Source organism: Epinephelus fuscoguttatus, linkage group LG2 (genome assembly GCF_011397635.1).
Source record: "Epinephelus fuscoguttatus linkage group LG2, E.fuscoguttatus.final_Chr_v1".
NCBI classification, from domain to species: Eukaryota; Metazoa; Chordata; class Actinopteri; order Perciformes; family Serranidae; genus Epinephelus; species Epinephelus fuscoguttatus.
The window spans coordinates 34,313,781-34,334,211 of NC_064753.1; the positions used below are offsets into that span (position 1 = coordinate 34,313,781).

At 40.5% G+C, this 20,431-nt stretch overlaps 1 protein-coding gene across 3 annotated transcripts in view; it reads left to right on the plus strand.

Annotated features, from left to right (window-relative positions):
- Positions 1 to 20,431, plus strand: part of LOC125899244 (protocadherin-9) — a 324,984-nt gene that overhangs the window by 201,609 nt on the left and 102,944 nt on the right. For 2 of the 3 annotated variants that reach the window (XM_049593373.1, XM_049593381.1), the window contains one exon: positions 17,332 to 17,533. In XM_049593373.1, the coding sequence (XP_049449330.1) occupies positions 17,332 to 17,533 (202 nt within the window). The remainder of the gene's footprint in view (positions 1 to 17,331; positions 17,534 to 20,431) is intronic. The other variant, XM_049593387.1, reaches the window with a different exon arrangement.

Sequence of the window (20,431 nt, forward strand, 5' to 3'; positions counted from 1 at the left end):
TCAACCTCACAAAACAGATAATATATGGACCCCTACATGGTGGAAAATGTCTTCTGGCCCATTAATATTCATTCCGTTTTAATCTGTCTCTCATGTTCCCTTGTTTTTTCTCCCTCTGTTCATCATGTGCGAATCTAGTCTCCATCCCGCTGCATGTTCACAATAAAGGTCAAAATGAAAGACATCATTTCTAGAAATCCAACAATGCTGAAAATTGTCCCTCTGCTACTGTACATAAACGTATAATGCTGCTTTGGTCTATATTTTGGCTGAACGCTTTTCCATCAGTGGGAAAAAAAAACAGCAGCAACAGAGAGAGAGAGGAAGAGAGAGAGAAGTGTTCCTTTTCTGTCACAGTCTCCCAAAATGCAAACAGGCAGGCGATCACATACAAACAAAAACAAATTATGCACTGCGACACACTATCCACCACTATGCATTACGCCGAGCGCCTTGCTTTCACGAGAAACTGTTGGAGGGAAATTGCTGGCTGCTTGGCAACAAAACAAATGGAAAAAGGTCTGGGTGATTCTTATTTTCCAGATGATTAGTTGCATCAGAAATAATTGTTGGTAAGATCATTGACCATAAAATTAATTATTATGGCTTGAGCTTTCCCTCATTGTGACTGTCCTCCCAGAAAAAAAGTTAGTTTCTAATTTCCTGATGGGTGAAATGGCAAAACAGCAGGTGTGTTCACCGGATGTTTTACAAATCCAAGGTAGCGTGCTATGATGAGGATTAGTAAGGAGCATCTTTGATTGTCCACAGTAATTGATTGATGCATTGGTATACGGCATGTAATGGATACTCTTAGGATACTGTTTTAGACTTTTTCTCACCTGCATCTAAAGAAGTAAACGTGCAACCCAAGCATTGTGCATACCCATTATTACAGTATGTTTTTATGGTTGAAGTTTGCCAGCATAACCAGGCATGAACTCCTCTGGCAGCCTCTTCTTATAGCCCCAAAAACATCCCATACTATTATATTTAAACCAGGGACGAGCGCTTATATTACATGGTACAGTCATTCAATTAAAAATGCTTACCTACTCGCTAATTGTTCCCAGTTTTTACACCCACTCATATCACATTGTTTGAAATCATTATATACATTGAACTCATAGAGTGCACTCATCTGCACAAAACCACAAACATACTTTGTGGGTGTGCTTACAGTAGTATATTTCACACCTCACCACAATTGTCCACCCTTGTTTTGTGAGTTTATGCAGAACCAGAGTCATATTGGTCCTATTAAATATTTAATCAGCCCAGTCGCCAGAGGAAAATGTTGGAATTGTATGTTTTAAATATGTAATATTAATTTCTGATTACATGTATATGAGCTGACAATGAAATTGTGAGGTGGAGGGGATGGTGGATGGCATGACACTCAGGTGAGACAGATGCCAAGCTACAGACCACTGTTAAAGACCAACAGACAACCAAACCAGTTGTGCCACCAAAACATGATCCTCTTCTAACCAGGGCTGGGTTAAAATAACTGATTCATCCGATTCAAATCAATCTTCATTTGAATGACCCGATGTTGATTCATAAAATCAAAAATCGATCTTTTAATTTACGCTTTTTCCCAAGGATGTGTGAACCTTTAACCCTGTTAATTTCGCTGGTAGTAAACGTGCTGCAGCACTAAATTATTAACAATCCTAGTACCGGGGCGTCGGTGGCTTAGCGGTAGAGCAGGCGCCCCATGCACAAGGCTGTTGCTGCAGTGGCCCAGGTTCGACTCCAGCCTGTGGCCCTTTGCTGCATGTCACTCCCTCTCTCTCTCTCCCTCTCCACGCTATCAATCAAAGGCATCAAAAATGCCCAAAAAAATATCTAAAAAAACAAACAAAAACAAAACAATCCTAGTACTGGGAAGCTCTGATGTTACCGGCTCTTTTATATGTAGCTGTTAGCCAACTGTTTTTAAATTTTAGTTTCAGTTACTACTGCAGCAGCCTCTCCTCCTACTGTCTGTGCATCACGGCTGCTGGGGCTTAGAGATGCTGCAGTAGAGACAGACACTTGAAGATAATTTGAGTTGACGCCATGTATGCTTGGTACTGTATGCGCAACACAACTTCATGAGATATAGTCAATACTGTTAGCTGTTCAGCAACATGCGAACATGTAGAAAAATGGTGGTTAACATGTGGCGATACCCAGGCCTACTCCACATGTTAACCACAGTGTTGTTAAACATAAAGAAATATAAAGCTTTAACATATTCACAACACAATAATGTGCAAATGTTACATATCTGTGATTTGCAATTGTACAATGCCAATTGGGTTGATTTCCTGCATATTACAATTTGCAAGGCAGTGGAGGGTTTGCATTAGGGTTATGGTTGCCAGTTACTCTACCTCATCTCTGAATGCAGTTATGTGAGTGCATGTAAGATATGAACCCCTACAACACATTTAACACTTGTGAAATATACAAAAAATATATATATTATGGAGGATTTGTGAAGTTCTTCAGTAGATATTTCACAACTTGGCATACACAGGCACATGTGTCTGGTGTGCATGCCCATGTAACACCGTGAAGGCTGGCACATACTGTAAGTGCAGGGTGTCGATAGTGATATTGGGTGGCACTGTCAACACCTTGCCATGGTGCTTCAGCATCAAACATCACTTCCGTTATCACTTTCTTCCCATTATCAAGTGGCATGAGCATCTGCTGCTTTTTGGAGAGGTTACAAGTTGCCTTGTCAAGTGATTTAGCACAAGTAGATTTCGCAGAATGTCCCCTTCTCCTCATACGATTAAAGTGACAATTACTTTCTGTTATAGTGGAACGTGCTTATTAGTGTGGCCTACAATTCAACAAAGCCTTTTCAATTAATTTCAGGCCATAACTTCAAAACGCTGGTTAGAGCAGTGAGAGATATTGCAGTACATGGGCTCTTATTGTTTCATTGTCTTTAAACAGCAGCTACTATGCATAGAGATTCTCTTTAAGCTGCAGTATCAGACTAATCAGTTGTTGCCCATGTCATTAGGTTTTAGCACTTTATAGCACTTCGCTAATTTTCCAGTCAGTTGGATTCAGCTTTTAACAAGAGATTGCGATAATGTAGAGGCTTGTGAATTTAACGTGTGGATTAGTTGCATATTTCCAACCTAAATTTATTAGATTTACACCCTCATAATACCTTATTTCCATTAACAGGCAGATAAATAAAATCCAATTTATTGTTAGCACGGATAAGGGCGAGGGAAGTGTTATTCGATATTATAAGCAGGAACGACTTTTTCTTTATTTTTTTCAAGTCTACTGCTACAAAAGTTGGCCGGTCAGATTTTGGCAGAGCAGATACACTGCTCTTATTACTTTACGCTGATGTGACAAGACAGGCACAATCAGTCAAGGAGCATTTGCATTATGTAGATATATATTTACTCGAGTGCATTTTATTTACAGTATGTTGGACTGAGATTTAAATTTTCAGATCATTGTTCTTCCAAACGCCCACTTTTAGGTGAAGAAGGCATCATACATTATCTGGGGCAAATTACGCATAACAGCTATAGTGTTGCTAGGATATATGGACGTTATAGCCAGTAAATAAACAGGACATGCTGAATTGAGTCAGTTTAAAGGTTGTAATATACAACTCTACCCCTCAGCTGCTGTCATTAATAATATAACCACAAAGATATATCTGTTTGTATGCTCCTCTGGAAACAAACAATCTCACAATCCCTGTATTTTTGAGTGAATTAGATGCAAAAAAACCCATGAGAAATTTAGATCACCAGTTGCCAAAGTCAACCAGACCTCCCTGCTGCATCGATTTACATTTGATCTCTCAAAGCTGAATAATCATGGCTGTGTAAATAGCCATTATTTCCACAGGATAAACAGGGATCCAACTAAACAAATGTGTGCTTCTGTACCTGTTTGGTGTAATGGAATCACAAATAGGATTTAATGACAGCTAATAGGGTTGTAGGTTATTATGAATCATAGAGTACACTGTGATTATGCTTTGGTTTTGCATGAGCACAAATAAATGTGTAGCTTTCAATGCAACATGAATGTATTTTATTGACTTTTGATTACCTTTTTAATATTTCTAATCCCTCTGATAGTGCAGTGACACACCAAGGTATTTCTCTGAAGCATTTGTAGTGAGCAAATGAAAAGCAAACACCCTCCAAAGTGGCACAGAACGGTGACTTCAGTGCACACCGTCTACGGCTGAGTGCAGCACCGAGATCACATGGACTGTAACTCATAAACACATCAAGCTTCCCCATTTAGTGCTCAGGGCCTAGCCTGCTCTGCTCTGTAGTTAACTGTCTCTGAGTGTCAAATCCTTCATCCTGATGCAGGAGACACACATAGAGAAGAATTTATGTGTCTCTCGTTTTATGGCTGTGGATGTCGGTGGAGGGTAGAACCGATGAGTGAGTCAGTAGTGGTTAACTTTGTAGCTAATGCTCTGTGGCAGCTGCACAGGTTTCTTCAGCTCTGCTTAAGGCACAGAGGGAAGCTGGTTGAACTACTCCTGTCTCACAGTTCTCACTCAGCCAAGTCAGGTTATTTAACAGCACGCCAAAGCTAGGATGTAGAAGGAGATGTAGAGAGGGAGAGTGCCGAAATCCATCAGAGAAGGTAAGAGGTCACTGCAGGGTGGGGAGGAAAAAAGAGCAGATGAGCCTAAGATGTCCACATGTAGCCCCAGCTGGTGTTAGACGACATCAATTATAAATGAAATGTCATCCCCCTGAAGAAGTCTGTTCAGCTAAATTCTGTTTAGTTTGGTGAGTTTTTGCTCTTGTTCTCACAGACCAAAATGTGGAATCTAAAAACCCTTTGTGCCTGCCACTAATGTGGAGTAAAGAGGGAAGATTTGCCCGTCTGTAGGTTAGCTAGACGTAGCTACTGCATGTTAAAGTAAGACATGCATATCTAAGGCAATATATTCATTACATGTTCCAAGCTGTAGGCAGTCTGTGTTGTCAGACAAGGTTAGCTCAACCATCATGGTGCCTGTAAGTTGCATTTAAAGCCTAACTTGAGATATTTAGAGAGCTATCCTGAAGTTGACAGGGATAATCCTGGAAGGTTTGTTCTTTAAGCTACAAGAGAGTACTTTTTTTTTTCTTTTGCACTTGCCTATGCTACAGTACAATAGTTCAAAGCCACTAGGTGTAGAGATTTTATGACATCATTTAACCTCACCTTAGCTTCTGTTATTGCTGAAATAAGGTTTTGGTTGTAGAGGAATAAAATAATAAAGAAAAATACTGCAGCATATGAGTTGCTTTCAACCCATACATCTCAGTGACCCAGGATCAAATCCTACTCATACTGGCTTAAACATGGCTACAATGAAAGAATGAATGAGCTTTCTGAGTCTTTAACATGTCCCTTGGATTTCAGTGGTGTTGTGTGAATTGTTACATAACTTTAAAAATTGTTATCATCCTTATTTTTGATACTATTGCTGGTATTTTTCAGCAATAACCAAAGAGACAATTTAATAACGTTTAATCATAAGTTCAGCATGTTGGATGATGTTGCTGATTGTCTTTTGTATTGTTCTTTGTTAAAACAATGTGATAAGATGAGTCATCTGAGACACCCACAGTTTTGTTGGGTGTGCTGTTAACAGATACAGAAGTCCCTCTCATTCTGTTGCATTTTTCTCAGAGAGCAGCTGCTCAAGGCAATTTGCTGCCCCCCAAATGGGACTCTTGGACCCGCACAGCAAAAATGTGCTTGCTGTTACCACCACTGAAATCTTAAAGCGGCACCAATCAATAACTTTATATTATCACACACACACAACCCATAGAAATTGGGCCAACTGAAGTGACAGACCCACAGAGAATAGCACACGACTCTGCATTTCCCTTTGACCCCACACATATTTTTAGCATCTTTCAGCTCACTGTTTTGGCTTCATCGTCATCTTCTTAGCCTCTGCAGCCAGCTGTTTTTGATAATGATATACCAACTATACGCCACTTGTCCAACACCAAATGGCAAACAGACATAGTAGGTGACTCTGAAGGGAACATAGTGGAGCATATAGAGGCTAAAGAGGCAGACATTTCTCTCAAGAATTGATGGAGACCAAGGCTGAAAAATGAAGCCAACGCCAAAGTGCCAGAAACTGCAGTTCCTCTAACGGCCACTTGAGGCTGGTTCCAAAAGCAAGTCAGTCCCTTCAGACCCCCGTTAGAGTGGTACAAAAAAGGTTTTGGTCTCTATGGCTAATTTACCTGTTCATAACAACTGTAAAGGGAGTGAATTTTTATAACCTCTTTACATTTTATGAAGGCTTAACGTGATGCATAATTAATAGCTGGGCTGCTTTGAGTGCTGTCTGTGAGGTGTCACCACAGTCTATGAATCAGATCCACCCCTTTCTTCTTTACAGCTCCACCCTCGTCCAAATTTGATCACTTCTGGCTCCAAAAATCCAAGATAGCATGACCAAAATGCCACAAACCAATGGGTGACATAACAGTGGCTATGTCCATTATTTAGTACAGCCTATGGAGGAGACCAAAACGAAGCTAAAAGAAGAGTGAAAATTTAATAGAAATTGACTGAGAAAAATTCCTAATACTGCTCCATGCCTGCCATCATGATTGTCATATCAATTTTATACCTACAGGTGATTTGTAACATGTTTTGCTGCCCCCCATGTGTGGAAAAAATAATGCGGAATTAATAATACATGTTTTGATTCTTGATGTTTCAATAAGCTGGTCAGTGATACTTAAAATAGCATTTTCATATAATATTATATGTTTTATGAGCACATTTTTTTAGAAAAGGGAATTTTAAAATTTTGTGTTAAATGCATCACTACCCTAAATTAGGTAGAAACACACATATCTATTTAACAAGCAAGAAACAGCGTGTATGTGTGACTGTTGAATGAGATGGAGTCAATAAGGGAGGTGTAGACAGACAAAAAGAATAAAAAAAATTGGACTTTGAGGACATTAGCGAGAGGGAACTTGTCACAGCAACGTGTCACTTGCTCACATCTGTGAAAGATGACAGGTGAGAGTGGTGAGTCTGGTGACTACACACGGTTTGATGCTTTCTTATGAGAATAAATGTCTCCATGTCTGCTATGTGGGTTAGACAATAAATGGTCGAAGGATAAATAAATAAACACGCATGCTGTATACCCCGTCCATAAATCTGCGCGAGATCATTTAGCCCAGAAAGAGTCAAAATGATGGACTGTGCTGATAATCACATGCTAAGCAAGTGTTCTGTAAATGACCAACACAAAGCACACTGCTGTTAGACATGTAATACACACACACATGCGCGCACACACGCCACATGTCCACTCTTCCAAGCTTGCAATTTGGGAAATGGGTCATATGTGACTTGATTTATGTATCTTTGTGTTTGTCTTTGTGCGTGTGTGTGCGCGCATGTGCGTATTTGTGGTGAACCAAAGAGCGAGGGAGTGACTGATCGCGCTTCATTGTGGATGTGGCAGAATGCAGATGTTTCTCAGAACTGCCTAGCTATGATTTAATGATGAAAAGCAGAAGGCAGCAGACTTAGACTCTGGAGAGGCAGCAGGAGCAGACTACGTCAATATTAGAGTCAGAATCAAAGACGGGGGAGATTGTGATTTATTTGTCACTTTTTATTTGAGTGTTGCTTACAGAAACAAGTTTGGGAACTCTTTTTATCTCTGCGTCTTTCATCTTTTTTGAGCAGTTTGAAAAGCTTGTTTTTGACTGTGTTTATGTCATCAAAATAGAGCCCTGGCTGACTGAGATTGTGATGCATTTTATCCCAAAGGAAATCCGAATGTTATGTTGACAGGAGGCAGTGTCTATCATCTGCTAATGTTTCACTTGATTTGATGTTTTATGGAATGTTACAGCTTGTCAGGGTTGTGGATGAACACTGCCGGGAATAGTGTATGACACCAAAATGTACTTTCTAAAAAACCTGATAAAAGATAAAAGAAAGGGCATACATTATTCTATTTAGGGGTTAATGGCATCAAACAAGGCTGTTTGACTTTGTCATTTTGTTGTTTGAGAAAGTGTTAGAGTGTAACAATAGCAGTGCAAGGTGTAAGACAGAGAGGGAATGACAGAGAAAGGAAAAATCAATCAGCATGACCAGTGGAACAAAGAAGACAATCGCGTTTGTGGCCTTTTATTGATTTACAAAAAAAAATGTATTTTCCAAGGTGGCCAGCAGATGGCACAGCACCTTTGGTCTCTAAGGGAAGCAGAAGGAGTGAGAGAGGAGGGCAGAGAGGGAGAGAAAGAGATCTTTTTGTGAGTTTTGTTTTCCTGGTTGACTGATCTCCCTCAGTGGTCTGATTGTGAGAACGGACTCGTGGGAAGTGTTCTCTCACCGCAGGTGTCAGACTGCTGTTAGATAAGATTATTTGTAGGGGTGAGGGGGTTGCATTTTTGTGTGTGTGTGTGTGTGTGTGTGTGTGCGCACACGTCTGCTCAGTGTGTGCTTCCTCTCATTAAATGTCTGCCTGATAGAAATGTAGTGTTATATTGAGTTCATGTGGGAAACAATACAACACAGAGTTGTTTTTGACTTGCACACTGTGCTCCATATGGCCACACTCAGGAGGAGAAAGACAGGGAAGCAGACAGAGAGAGAGAGAGAGAGAAAGCTCGTGCTCCAAGTCATAAGCCCTCTCCCTATTTGTTTTCTGTCACATAAAACCAAAGTTGTATTAGTTTTGTGTTCTACTGGATTGAGTCTTTACTGTGCAGTGATTCTGTATATTTCACCCACTGATTGCGGTTTTCAGCAGAGGTGTTGACATGAGGTGCTGTAGCTGCACAGCACCTTGCAGAAATATTTCAAATACACAGGCACTATGTATATCACCTTATGGGCGACTTTATGTTACTCTATGTATGTTATCACAACACTCAGTCTTAGTTTGAATCATGTATTTGTTAGTCCCTAAAAAATGGAAATGCAAGCTTTAGCTCAGGGGTATCAAACTCATTTTAGTGCATGGGCCACATACAGCCAATTTGATCTCAAGTGGGCTGGACCAGTAAAACCATTAAATAATAACCCATAAATAACAACACATCCACTTTTCCCCTTCCTTTTGGTATGAAGTACAACTACACTCTGAAAATGTTTAACCATTGACAAACAGATGATGGACAGCCTGTAATAAAAATAAGTACAATTTTAATAATTTGTCTCAGTTTTTCCACAATTACCAAGTCTATAACTCACTGTAATTACATTTCATTTTCCCCTGCACTTCCACTCCTGTGTAGTAATGCTGGCATCACTATCAGCTATTGAGGAAGCAGGTTATTCCCTACCTTACAAACCATTTACAGATCTAAAGTTCAGTGAGGAACACTTAGGTCCAAGAGAACTTTATTTCCATTTGCGGTATTATAATTGGTGGTATAGCTCTGTTCTGGGGCCTCTCTGCCTTCCCTCAGGCCTACACAGAAAGCCTCTTCCACGCCCTTATGTGGATTGCCTAAAGCGGAAAGAGCACACCTCTCTGCTCTTCCATGTGCAGACAAGGAACGCTTGAGGCAGAAGGGACAAACCCCCCTGCCCTTCCATGTGCACAAAAAGTGCAGGGCAGTATCAACAACAAACAGAAATGACATTGATAAGTCAGACACAGCATGAAAAGGGTGAGCTGGGGTGGAGGCAGGTTGCAAAGCAGCTGACAGAGGAAGCAGCAACAGTAGGCAGGACAGAGCAATTTAAAGAGGGTGCCCTAAATGAGATTTGCCAAGTAGTTGCATAGGAGGGATCGTGATCCACCAGTTGATTGGGCTGTTTGAGATCAGCTGATGTAGCTGGGATCTGAGCTGAGCTTGACATCTTGTCCTGCATGAACTAATACTATGCTCAATTGTTGGCACTGCCTTTGCATTATGGTTCCGCCAATATTGTTTTAAGATAGAAGTCTGATATAGATTCTTTTTCACTGAAGTGGCTGATTGACATTATTTTGCACAATGTTAAATATCCTTAATTATGACTAAAGGGCATATTTATTGTTTAAGAGAACTGTCTTCTGGTCAGTTAAAGTTAAAGTTAAAGTTCCACTGATTGTCACACACCTGAGTGTGTGAAATTTGTTCTCCGCATTTGACCCCCTGAGGGAGCGGTGAGCAGCAGCAGTGCCGCGCTCGGGAATCATGTGGTGATCTAACCCCCCAATTCCAACCCCTGATGCTGAGTGCCAAGCAGGGAGGCAATGGGTCCCATTTTTATAGTCTTTGGTATGACCCGGCCGGGGATCGAACCCACGACCTCCCAGTCTCAGGGCGGACACTCTACCACTAGGCCACTGAGCTGGTCAGGCTGGAAAAGCCTCTAAAGCAGCATCTTACATGAACTCACTGTTTAACTTCACAATTGCATCAATATTAGCTGTGCAACATCATCCAGTGACCCGAATTTGACCCTTTGGCGGGCCAGTTCTGGCCCACGGGTTGTTTGTTTGACAATTCTGCTTTAGATCAATAAAACTAATGATAGTTGAATTAATTTATAATACTTCAACTCTCTACTTTTCCAACAGCTTGTAGTTATCATAATGATTTTAAATACCCATACGGTGTGTTGACCCATTTGAAACTTTAGAGAGGACTGTGTGGAGCTTTCATCATAGGTTTTTTTGTGTAGGCATTGTTTTCTCTCCCTTCAGATTTTATTCTCAGTTTGCTTAAAAATTGTATCCTTTCTATAAGACCCAAGGGGAAACCCTATTCTTGATAATTTGCAGGCTTGCTTGAATTTAAACCTTCCAGCAGCAAAGTGCTGCTATTTGCTTTGTGTTCGTTAAAGTGAGTGTGTTTGGTCAGGCAAATTATAAAAACAAGCGGATAATAAGGGTTAGCAGGCGCGATAAGCCATAATATCTTGTAAACTGGCAGCAGGGATAGTTTAAGCCGGTCTTATGCTAATGTTACTTCAAGTGACAGCGAAGGCAACAGAGAAATACAAATATCTTCAAACATGTGCAAACACAAACAGACAACACACAGAGAGCACACAGTGACACAGACAGCGAATATGGTTTAAAACTGGACCTTTTTATCTCATAATGTGCTGAAATTATAAACGATGAATTATAAATTATTTTGCTTGGAACAATCCAGGTTAGAGTGAAATATTGATCAAAGAAAAGCGTACTGTATATTTTTACATTAAACCTCCTCTGCTTTGCCCAAACCGACCCCTGAAATAAAATCTGACAGGGTGCTGAGCAAGATTTCATTTTAAAGCTCCATCAGTCCAGCAGCGTTTGACAGCACACACTGAAACCATTAACCCAATCAATAATAAGTCCATTTTTTTCCTCTACTAGAAGTCAAAATCAAAGGAAATTACATATACAAAGTTATTATTGTTTCAATTATTGCTTGCACTTGTCACGTTTATGAAAAGACCATTTTGTAATATCCCATTTGTCATGTTGTATATTGTGATTAATTGAGAATTAAGATTGTTGTTCTTTTCCCTGGGCTTCAAGCAACAGCAGTCATTTTCCCACCGTCACACTGTCGACTGCTTTTTTTGTATTCACTCACTTTGTGTATTAATCAGAGTAGTCTCCTCAACGTCTTAATATTATACTGATGGGCATGTACTGAAAACCTTTACAGAAGCTCAAGGAATTATACCTGACTCACAATCCCATACCTTTCTCAGTTTAACACCATGTTGACTTCTGGATCATCTTTTATCAAATTTTCCTAAAGAACTTTTTCACTGCTTAAAAGATGGTATTTTCATAAAAATGCACTGTCTATGCAGTAAAAAGATGAAAATTCTTTTGAAATAGGTGCAACATGACCAGAGAAAACAGAAGAAAAGGGCTGTGACATTCAATTTTGCTCAAGAGATAGAAAACTACAACTACTAGGATGCACTCCGCAGCATGGGAGCAATAAATGCTCCCGCTTATGGGTTATGTATTGCGAGCTTAGACAATTTTCCACAGGAAACAATATGGCGGACGGCTGGTGACAAACAATCTTGAATAACCATTAAACAGTAAGCTAATGAAAACATTTAGGCAAGATATAGCTTATTCAGTAACATAATTTTGGTTTATATGTGATCAGCTTTGCCTAGTTTGCCTAGGACGTCATCAGGAGGCACGGCATCAGCTTTCATAGTTATGCTGATGATACGCAACTGTACATCGCCGTGTCTCCTGATGACACAGGGCCAACTGATGCCCTTTTTAACTGCATTTTAGATATAAAGTGGCAGCGAATTTCCTGCAGCTCAACCAGGACAAAACAGAGGTTTTAGTCATTGGTCCTGAAGGCCAGAGAGAGAAACTTTTACCAAAACTACAGGATTTTAAACCAACACAATCTGTAAAAAAAATCTGGGTGTGATTTTTGACTCTGAGCTCTGTTTTATTCCACATATTAAAAACATAACAAAGGCAGGTTTCTACCACCTTAAGAATATAGCCAGAGTCCGCCCGTTTCTCTCTCATGCTTTTATCTCCTGTAGGTTAGATTATTGTAATGCCCTGCTCTCTGCTCTTCCCAAAAAGAGTATCTCAAATCTACAATTATTAGAGAATTCAGCTGCACGAGTGCTGACAAGGACCAGAGGGCGGGAGCACATAACACCAGTTTTAAAATTGCTGCATTGGCTCCCTGTGCACTTCAGGGTCGATTTTAAGGTTATTTTATTAGTTTTTAAATGTCTTAACAGTCTTGGGCCTTCTTATTTATCTGACCTGCTTTTACCATATCAACCCTCGCGGACCCCGAGGTCCTCCGGCACTGGCCTTTTAACCATACCACAAGTTAGATCACTCTTACCTAGCTACTAACTCAATTTTATGAGCTAAATAGCTTTTTGTTGGGTGGGAGGGTTGGGGTTTCTCTTTTCTTTTTGTTTTCTGTTTTGGATCTTTGTTGTTTTTAACCTCTGTGAGGCACTTTGTGTTACTGTTGTATGAAAAGTGCCATATAAATAAAGTTGATTTGATTTGATTTAGTTTTACCGTGTGAGGGAGAGAGCGAGATGAGCGGGTCTTTCTCTATCTGCTTCTACACTCTTTGTGTTTGTGGTTGCAGGCATTCGAGAAGTACAATCTGTATTTTGGGCAGCAGCCCTATAGCCAGTTTAAATGCCTTGAGAGATAAGCAGGGCAGTTTTAATTTTAAAAACTGTATTTAGTCTTAAGGCCCATTTATGCTCAACGTTAAATACAGTTTCAGATACGGACAGAGCCTTCTGTCAGTGCGCCACGTTCATTTCGTCCGTATTTCTGCACGTTTCCATAAAGCTTACGGATATGGGCCAAACAGAGCAGTACCACCGGAAGCCGTGGGGGCAGTGTTGGTCAGTAGCGATGGAGAAGTGGGGGTCTGTGCGAGACAGATTTGTTTGGATGTGGGGGGCCACCCGGCAAAGCAAGTTATCGAATCCTAAAGTACTGGAAATGATGCTCGTTGTCAATTTCTCTCATTGGCAGTACTGGAGAAAAGAATTCTCCGTCCTCCAGTGGCGATGTATTTAACGGCCTCACCGACCACCACCTCCTACAACACTGCCTCTGTTTTTGTCTTTTATGCAAGAGGTACATTATCAATATCTCCTCCACAGTCGCCATGTTTGTTTTTGAGTTTGTTGTTGTCATAAACTTTTGACTCTGGGCTGCCTCCTGGTGGATATATTGGTTAACATCCATGCCAACGTAAAGGACGCATGGAAGTATGTGGGCAGTGACGGTAACATTGTTTGAAACTGACATATACATTTTCGTACGTAAAGGGAGCATAAATGGGCCTTTAGTCTTGAGATGATAATACTTACTAGTTTTTGTCACATTTTAGTCATTTTTATTCGTCATAGTTTTAGCCGACATAAACTGATTTTGGTGACGAAAATTAATGACATTGTCTTCAACTTTTAGTCATTGTGTCTTCTATATGATTTTTATCTTTAAACTAATGCAATTAATGAATCAGAAATTAGAATCAAGATGACAGGTTGTATAACAATTTATTTAGACATTTTTTTCTATAACTACAATTACTTTCTACACACATACAAATTTGCATTTCTCCAGCAGTATTTGACAGGTTTAATGGATGATTTATGAGCACACACTTCCTGATCATCATTTGAAAAGACTGACATCTCTCTCTTTAATGTCTCAAAAACTCTGACACCACAAATAACTAATGAGACAAAAAAGGGATTTGTTCCCCAGTTCATTGTAAACTCTGACTTATCGATCTCACTGTAAAGAAGTAGAAAAATAACTTTACTTCAGCCGGAATTCTTTCTTCATCTGCAACATGTTAGTCGTGAGGTTTTAGCTCATGTCCTCTCACAGAGTTGATGATTATAGCTAAACTTTCAGCTGTAAGAGAAAACTCCACTGAGTTCAGACTGTTTATTCATAGCACAGCAACACTCACAGATAGCGGAACCTCCTACCTGCCTATCAAACAGCAGTCAACACATAAACCTTTTCCAGACAGTCCAGATCTGAGTGGAGTCCTGCGGGGAACAGATGTGAAGACCACCAGCCAGTGGCCGCTTGCTCCACTGCCAGTCAGCGGCTAACAAGCAGAGCTAACAGCTAATAGCCACAGCTGCAACTAACTCCACAAATCCATTCAATACTGCTACCATCCACAGTCAGACACACATGACTGCTTATTTACTGCTCAATTACAGCTCAAAACCAGCATCAACAGCTGACAGTGTGTTTTGGCAGGCTAGCAAAACATTCTGGTGCAGACTATTAACTGGATTTAACCTGCCTGTTGTTCATACAGCATTTGAAGATAATTGCAAGCATGGCCATTCGCGACAAGTCTCATCTCGTCTACGAAAAGAAACCTAGATTCCGTCTTTGTCTTTATTATCAAGATCTATTTTTAGCTTGTCATCGTCTTGTTCTCGTCATGGAAAAAAGGGCGGTAAAAAATTTGCGTTATAGTTTTCGTCACCTGAATTAACACTGGAGCAGGGTGATCTGGCCACTAGTAAGATGGAAAGAAGATTACCACAGTTAATTTGGTTCAATATTGGCAAAGTATCCCCTTAATTAATCAGGGATTGCTAATACAAGATATACACTTTGGATACTACTTTTAAAAATATACAGCTGTCTCCTTAATTCTATAGAGATGTGGTAGAAAAGCTGCCAGTATCAGTATTGCTAGCTTGACACTTTCAGGGCAGCCAACAAATAGATGGCTACCTTGCCTAAGGCCAACTTCTTTGGCATCAGCAGAAAGAAAAACATATGACGCCATGGTTAATTAACTGCAGATACACCAAACATGTCAAATCTTTAAGGCTTGCCTCACCCTTCTGTTTTCCTGGGTTTAATTTCCCTATAAAGTGTTTTTTAATTAACACATAGGTAGCATGTCTCAACTTATGTGAAAATAATAGTGCTAAATTGCCTTATCAGTATACTTAACCATCACACAAACAAACAAAGGAGGGAACCCTGTTATGGAGGGTTTTTTCCCCCCTAGTTATATCATCTTCATCTGAAATGCCACATCTTATCATATGCCTCTTTATAATTACTACCTGTGACATTTATCCAGATTCCTATTGTTTTACAAGACCTTTAGATTTAATTATACTTGATTCTGTACTTCCAGTTGTCATTAGAGGCTGCAAGTGTGAAGCATCGTTCAAATCCTGATTTTGATTTTTGGCAACACATGCTGGATTTCAGAAGGTAATATTTGTTATAATTCACAAAAAAAGTGCATGGTCTATAAGAGGGAGTGCTGTCCTATCCAACTGCCAAATAAGATAGATTGATATTTAACATTAAATTGTATTTCAACTTTTGATACCAACTAATTTCAGTTTTCTTTAATATAACAAAGAAAAATGTTTAAAGTAGCCTAAAAGCTAAGAGACTCCAATACAACTCACACAGCTGTCAGCCTTGAGTTTCATAAAACATTCTTTCTTGTCATTTCAATTCATTCTCTCTTTTGTCAGCTGAGTATTATCAGTGTCATTGCAACACTGGGCATGTAAGAATTGACATTTTCCTCCAAGGTTGTTATAGCTGTCTATCTGTCTGTCTGTCTGTCTACATCATCCATCCATCCCTCATGAAAATTTAACACCATGCATCTAAATCTGAATCCAGCTTTTTTTTTTTCTGTACCCACAGTCTCTTAGGTCTGCCTGCAAGTCCCCAACCCCCACCTCCCTCACCACCCCATTTTTCCTTTCTTTATTCTCCCTTTTTGGTTAATTGAATGTTGCATTTTTTTGGAGCAGTTCTAAAATATATAATGAGGTCATTTGCATTAGACTGCAGATTGGGTGACCTTTGCTTTTCCCAATAATTACTGTAAAACTCGTCTCTGTCTGTCATCACCGAGTATGTGGCAGGGACCTCTCTTTGCTCACGAAAGGTTAGCTCGAGGCTTGTGTCTGGACTTATGAAAAAGCCTGAGGAAAATGTCATTAGAGCAAGGGGAAAAGACACTCGGAATTAACAATTGGAAATTCAATCAGGATGGCTTTAAGGATGGTGTGTGCGACGTGCGTGCACGTGTGTGTGTTTGCATGCATGTCTCCGACAGAAACGCTCTACGGTTTGTCCAAGGAACACTCGTGGGTTAAGAAATTCCTCTCGTCAGTGCAAGTGCAGAATGTGGGAAGAAGGACACCCAGGGGGGCGACTTCTGTTAACGCTGCGGGCCACTTTGACTTTGCCAACACGCAAACAAACTGACAACACAAATTAAACAATCGGGCTGTAAATGTCCCTGCAGCAGTCCTCACGAACATGATAATATGCTGCCACCAATATCTAGAAATTCCATGGCCTTGATTAATTATGCCTGACATTAATTACACCATGCATTTATGAATGGCTCGCAAATTTTGCACCTTTCACCTTGCTGAATTTTTGTAACAGTGCATGATGTTTAATTTGCATGCTGTTATTGGTTGTCATTGTGCAGTGAAACGTGACTGTATTTACCATGTGTTAACTCCCCCTCCCATCAATAACGCGGCCCGAGTCAAAACAGACTTTTTGTTCTACAATCATTCTCAGTCTCCTGAAACTGGGAATGAACCTTTTCGATTCACCAGTGCCTTCCTTACTTGTAAATGTTGAATACATTTTACATCGTTCAGACAATCTCTTAAGGCTGCTTTTTTCACACTGCAGTACTGATCAGTGTGTCAAGCGGCATGCATGAGCTTGCTCAGCTCAGTGTAAAATGATAGTGTAAAATTTTGGAAGGGGCAGAGCAGAGCACTAACATCAGAGGCTCTGTTTTGTGCTCTTGGTTCTAGTCGCAGCGGCGCGTCACGTTTCACCTGCCGGATGGCTCTCAGGAGAGCTGCAGTGACAGCGGTCTGGGGGACCACGAGCCTGTAGGCAGTGGCTCCCTCCTCACACAACCTCTCCCTCTGGTGCAGGCGCAGGACGACTTCTATGAGCAGGCCTCCCCTGATAAGAGGACTGAAGCTGACGGCAACTCCGACCCCAACTCTGGTGAGTTGTAAAATATATTCCATGACAGACTATCACTTCTTTTGACACGAATGCATGGCTTCTTTGGATTTCTCTGTGTTTCTCTTACTGTCTCTTTTGCAAACTGTGTGAGCTTAAAGCATCATTGTAGACACTTTGAAACAGCTGCAGAATGTTCACTTGGTGGACGTTGTGTACACAGTGATGGTGTATTTTCTTAAAATACAATAGGACTTTTCAATTTTCTGCTGATTGAATGGAATGGAAGGCAGCGAAGGAATTCTGAACATGCTTTGTCCTGAAGTGCGGGTTAGAGGAAATGAATGTTGTTTTCAGATTTTGCTTTGGGGAATGACTGCAACTCCTTGAGCGGAGATGATAAATAGTCATGAAAAACATCAGTCTCTATAAAGAACTCAACGTACCAAATATCATTTAATTTAGAGTCATTTGATTGCTCAAGTAGGTTTCTAGTGGATACACGAGCAGGTCATTCATTTCTCAGTTAATCATCCAGACTTGTTCATTCCTCCCAGGAGCAAACCTGGGCCTCCCATAGGCTCCTCACCTATTTGTGAAACTCATTTGATTTATTTAGAGATGATTTCCCAGTTGGAAGTCTTGGTGCTCAGCTGAAGATGTTAACTTCCCACTATTTCTGGTGGGAATGTACATCTCCGACCCAGTTTTCTCATTTTATCATTAAGAGGTGAAGCGTGCGCGAAGATCAAGCGCATTGCCCCAAGGTCGATGCCAGCTTGCCTGCTGAGGGTGGAGCAGCCAGCACCACATAAATACAAGTGCTGTGAGTAAACTGTGTGTGTGTGCGTGTGCGTGTGCGTGTGCGTGTGCGTGTGCGTGTGCGTGTGTGTGTGTGTGCGCGTGCGCGCGCGCGTGTGTGGTTCCGTACGGGCTCTAACTCAGCAGATGTACTCACAGTTGGCAGATGTACTGTGTGTAGGCCTACTGACTCACTGTCTTCACAAATGAATAGAGCTGCACATGGCCCGATCACGTGCAGTTGTAGTGCAGCTAACTGACAGGCACTGTTGTGAGTAAAAATCCATCTTAAATGTGGTTGAAAGGAAGTTTAGGAGAGCGGGAAAAAATGCGTAACTACCCCATCTGCTAGTTCTTGTATATAGGTATATAGGTATGCGCAAGACAAGGCACCATAATCTGGATCTGTTTAACCAACTTAATCATCTGTATCTGTATCCATACTCTGAATGTGCAGAGTTTAAACTGGTAGTGGGTGGGACTTAACCAAAAGTTGTAACATACTCATTTCATCCCAGTTTTTGGCTTAATCCTACTTTTATCCCACCTCTATGTGGGCAAATGTCATATGTAATAGATGTGCCATGTTAAATAATTTATCATTAAATGTTTCACACGCAAAATTTAAATAGTTATATTGTCTGAAGGGAAATATCCACACATCTACCTGTCTTGGATGCAGGTGCGTCAGAAAATATCACTTGAGTCTTTGAACAGCAAATCCTGCACGCTGCATTTTGGTCCTCCTGGACCTTTGTCAAGAGTCTTCAACACCATTACTTGTAACACTGAGCATAAATAGAAACTGCGCCACCCATTTCACAGGTGTGCACAGGTGTGGGGGAATTAATCAGCTGTTGATGTGTTGCAGAGTAACTGACATCAACCTGTCCACCATATGTCACATATCCCACAAACGAAAGAGCAAGGCAACAAGAACAACAAAGGAAAAACCCATAAACCTCAGGCTCCTTACACAATAAAGTTAATTTATAAGATTATTTACAAAAATGCTGATCTTTCTCTGCAAAGTATTTCTTCTGTGTTACCACCTTTCTCTGGTAGAGTAACTTTTTTTAATGCTCTGGAACCTAAATGATGAGATATCATATTTGAAGTCGGTGAAATGTACAACTGCGTAATCTCTATCATTTCTCCTTATGGAGCTCTTGTGTTCACGTATTCTCTGCTTCAGTGCACATGATGTTTTACCAACTTAGGATAACCTACAAGGGCATTTAATTATATAAATTACATGACTGGTGGAACATGTGATGACATCATTGATGAAATACTTTTTCCCAGTGTGTGGTGAAGTCTGCTTTGATTCATACTTGAATAGCTAAATTGTAAAAACGAAGTGTAATGCTGCCTGGAATCGCGTCACTCCTCTAATGCAGGAAGTAGTGGAACATACGAATACCACAGTAAAACTCACAGTGGATGGCTGTGAGTACAAAGCATATGTCTTTGGCACTAGAGACTGATACAAGTCAGTGGTAACTTCTTCAATATTTGACCAGACCATGATATTTCCCAAACCTTAAAGTGGTTTAGCTGCCTGACCTTAAAGAGGAACTCGAGGCTTGAGTTGCCTGATGAAAGCTATATGGTGCTGCACGAAATCGGATAAATTTCCTCCAGTGATGTCAGTGTCAGTTGGGGCTGAAGACTACTAGTTTTAATAACATAAAAACCAACCGAGAGGTGGTGGAGTTATGGAGTTGTGTTGACTTATTCTCTGCTTCAGTGCATGTGATATTTGGAGTGGATTGGAGTTAGAAAGAAATTAGCTTATAGGACTTCTGTGGCCAGCATATCTGTCGAAGTCCTGCAGCTGAAAGCTACATTAGCTGCTGTTAGCATACAACTAAGCGTATTGTCGGTGGTTGAGCTGCATTATGAGTAATATAGGTGTCAGGATGAAAAATGCTTGGAATGGAAAGGGTGATATCTTTAGTTCTGCTTCATCAGTTTTGATCCTATTTGTTGTTTGTTTTGTCCATAACTTATAGAAAATACTCCCGCACACTGTCACAAAACAGTTTTCCCGATGAAGGTCAGGTCACCAAAACGTTGCAGCATTAAAATCATTATTTTTGCAGGTTAGACAAAGAGAAGCCTTCTTAAGTAGGAGTG